The sequence below is a fragment of the Apaloderma vittatum genome, unplaced genomic scaffold, assembly GCF_000703405.1.
Source record: "Apaloderma vittatum isolate BGI_N311 unplaced genomic scaffold, ASM70340v1 scaffold16907, whole genome shotgun sequence".
NCBI lineage: Eukaryota > Metazoa > Chordata > Aves > Trogoniformes > Trogonidae > Apaloderma > Apaloderma vittatum.
Genome location: NW_009727958.1, coordinates 13,350 through 17,235, shown reverse-complemented (window position 1 = coordinate 17,235; position 3,886 = coordinate 13,350). Strand labels below are relative to the sequence as shown.

At 43.5% G+C, this 3,886-nt stretch overlaps 1 protein-coding gene across 1 annotated transcript; it reads left to right on the top strand.

Annotated features, from left to right (window-relative positions):
• Positions 1-317: 317 nt before the first annotated feature.
• Positions 318-2,964, top strand: ZHX1 (zinc fingers and homeoboxes 1). Its single transcript, XM_009873912.1, has one exon. The coding sequence runs from the start codon at positions 340-342 to the stop codon at positions 2,962-2,964; it is 2,625 nt and encodes an 874-aa protein (XP_009872214.1). The 5' UTR covers positions 318-339.
• Positions 2,965-3,886: the final 922 nt, after the last annotated feature.

Here is a 3,886-nt window from a genome sequence, read left to right as displayed (position 1 = left end):
GCGGGTTTCGGCGGATGAGCAGTGGCAGATTGAACCCCAAAGGACCTTAAGCCAAAATACATAGCAGAATAGAAGTTAACTCTTTAAATGAAACTAATTCCACTGTCTCTTCTTTGCTACAGGTGGTGGATGTGGACTTTAAAACAGTGTGTCTCAACATTTCATCCTCAACTATCTATTTTTAGTCCGATTGCACTACAAACGAAAAGCTGCTAATGGGATAAATGTTGAGACTTTACAAGAACTGACTTGAAGTACCGAAAGCCATTATTATTAATCAAGAAGAGCTTGAAGCTAAGTCTGTATCTGACCAGTCGGTGTCGTTTTCACGTAACAGGCATGGCAAGTAAGCGAAAATCAACAACACCGTGCATGGTCTTAGCCAACGAGCAGGATCCAGATCTAGAAGTGGTATCAGACTCGGAGGAAGGACCACCTGTACTCACGCCAGCAGATAACCCAACAGCGGAGAGCGCAACAAGTGATGAAGATGTTCATGAGTGTGTGGATTCAGACAATCAAAAAAATACAAATAAAGTAGAAGGCGGTTATGAGTGTAAATACTGTACTTTTCAAACTCCAGATCTCAATATGTTTACTTTTCATGTGGATTCAGAACACCCCAATGTAGTGTTAAACTCATCCTACGTTTGCGTAGAATGCAATTTTCTTACCAAAAGATATGATGCTCTCTCAGAACATAATTCGAAGTACCACCCTGGAGAGGAGAATTTTAAATTGACCATGGTGAAACGTAATAATCAGACAATCTTTGAACAAACAGTAAATGATCTCACTTTTGATGGAAGTTTTGTTAGAGAGGAAAACGCTGAACAGACCGACTCTTCTGAGGTTCCCTCATCAGGGATCTCAATTAGCAAAACTCCCATTATGAAAATGATGAAGAACAAACCCGAGACGAAACGTATCGCTGTTTTCCACAATGTAGTTGATGACATTCCTGGTGAAGAAAAGGGAACTGAAAATGAGCCAAACTCTGAGGAAGTTGTAGAAAACCCACCACCGGCGGTTTCGGAGTCCAAAGCGAGCCATCCGGTCGTTTGCAGTGCAGCAGATGTGGCCAGCGCCGTAGTGACTCCAGCACCCGTGCTTCAGCCTGGGGTGGCACAGGTTATAACAGCTGTTACAGCTCCACAGAACTCCAGCCTGATTCCAAAAGTCCTAATACCTGTAAATAGCATTCCAGCCTATAATACTGCTTTGGATAACAATCCTCTTTTGCTTAACACCTACAACAAATTCCCGTATCCAACCATGTCGGAGATCACTGTTCTTTCCACTCAAGCCAAGTACACAGAGGAACAGATTAAAATATGGTTTTCTGCGCAACGTCTGAAACATGGTGTGAGCTGGACGCCGGAGGAAGTGGAGGAAGCGAGGAGGAAACAATTTAATGGCACAGTGCATACTGTGCCACAGACAATTACTGTTATTCCGGCGCACATTTCTGCCGCTAGCAACGGTTTACCTTCAATATTACAGACATGCCAAATAGTTGGTCAGCCAGGACTTGTTCTCACTCAAGTTGCAGGTGCAAATACGTTGCCAGTAACAGCCCCAATAGCTTTGACTGTAGCGGGAGTCCCAAACCAAACACAGTTGCAGAAAAGTCAGATTCACGCTGCTCAGCCTGTTGCAGAAACCAAACAAGTAGCTGCTGTTCCAGCCCCTCAGCCTATCAAAAATGAATCTGTCCTGATGAATCCTGACTCCTTCAGCATCCGAGCGAAAAAAACTAAGGAACAGCTGGCAGAATTGAAAGTCAGCTACCTTAAAAATCAGTTTCCTCAAGATTCAGAAATTGTTAGACTTATGAAAATAACAGGCCTGACTAAAGGAGAGATCAAAAAGTGGTTTAGTGATACACGCTACAATCAGAGAAACTCAAAAAATAACCATGGGATTCATCTCAACAGTGATTCATGTGCCACCATTGTTATTGATTCAAGCGATGAAATGAATGAGTCCCCAACGGGAGTCACTCCACAGAACAAGTCGTCGTGGAGTGCTTTTCCTGATTTCACCCCGCAGAAGTTCAAAGAGAAGACTGCTGAACAGCTGCAAGTCCTCCAGGCAAGTTTTCTCAATAACCCTGTCCTGACTGATGAGGAGATGAACAGGTTGAGAGCCCAAACCAAACTGACCAGGAGGGAGATTGATGCCTGGTTTACAGAAAAAAGGAAGTCAGATGTCCTGAAGGAAGAAGGAGCCGACTTGAACGAGAGCAATGCCGGCAGCTCAAAAGAAGAGGCTGGAGAAACATCTGTGGGAGATGGAGCAGCAGGAGCAAAATCAGGGTGTTCCACTTCAAGCAAAATAGGCAAAAAATCACCAGAGCAGTTGCACATGCTTAAAAGTTCCTTTGTGCGTACGCAGTGGCCATCTCCCCAAGAATACAACAAGCTGGCAGAAGAAACTGGGCTCCCGAGATCAGAAATTGTGAGCTGGTTTGGAGACACTCGCTATGCCTGGAAAAATGGTGGATTGAAATGGTATTATTACTACCAGAGCGCCAATGCAAACAGTCTGAATGGCCAAGGCTTCTCAAGAAAGAGAGGGAGAGGAAGACCAAAAGGGAGGGGGAGAGGGAGGCCTCGGGGGAGGCCCCGGGGAAGCAAGAGATTAAATTGCTGGGACAGAGGTGTGTCCGTGATAAAATTCAAAACTGGAACAGCAATCCTGAAGGACTACTATATGAAGCACAAATTCCTTAATGAGCAAGACCTCGATGAACTGGTAGCCAAATCTCACATGGGATATGAGCAGGTCAGAGAGTGGTTTGCAGAAAGGCAGAGAAGGTTAGAACTTGGAATAGAGCTGTTTGATGAGAACGAGGAGGAAGAGGAAATGCTGGAGGATCAAGAAGATGAGGAAGAAACGGATGATAGCGATACTTGGGAACCCCCCCGACACGTTAAGCGTAAACTTTCAAAATCAGATTGATGTGCAGTTCGGGGATTGGGAGCCACAAACCTGTGAATTAGGTTTGATGTTAAGGTGGAGAGCCAAATGATTTTTCCTGGCCTTCGGTTTAGCAAGCACCTGCTTGGCATCCTCCCTCCACCTGAAGGAACATGGGCAAGATGCTGCCTGTGCAGGCAACAAGTATTTGCTTCCTGGCTACAAGAGATGGACATCCTCAGGCCCAGCCTAGGATGTGAGGTTGTAAATCAGATCCAGTTCAGCTCCTCCTCTTCCACGTTACCAATTGGAAGGTTCATGTTCGTTGTTCACCTGACTGCTTCTCAGTATTTAATTGCCTTATATTGTTTCATTCCAAAAAAACCACAGACACATTTTATTCATTGATGTAGGAGAACATTGCCTGCTCATGAAGGAGAAAAATACAAAAACCCTAAGATGTCTTTTTGCAAATATCACTTCACCTGAAAGGTTTCAAGCCCTGGGTTTATTTCTTAAGAGTTCTGAACAAAAGAAAAGGGGAAAAGTGTGACAAAGGAATCAATGAACCTAAGGATGAGGATTGCTCGGTTTAAGAAAATGAGGTGATATTGGCACCTTCTGCTTATCTTTAGAGTGTTCTGAGTTTACACAACTTGTGCAGAAATGTTCCTTATTGATAACTATGAGCTAACTGAATTAGTCTAATGCTAGAAGATGCTTTTCGTTGCATTTAATCAGTGTATCCTACATCAATTTAAATGCCTGGCAGACTTGATGCAGTTGATAGTAACATTTATTTTTAGCTTGTGCATTCTTTCCTTTGTTGGAAATGGTAAGAAATGTATTTTTCTAGCTAAAAAGAAGAATTTCTTGAAATCTTACACTGAATTTTAAACATGAGGTGGAAACCGCCTGAAAGTTGTTCCCTGTCACTTAGGGTTTTGTGAGAATACACAGACGA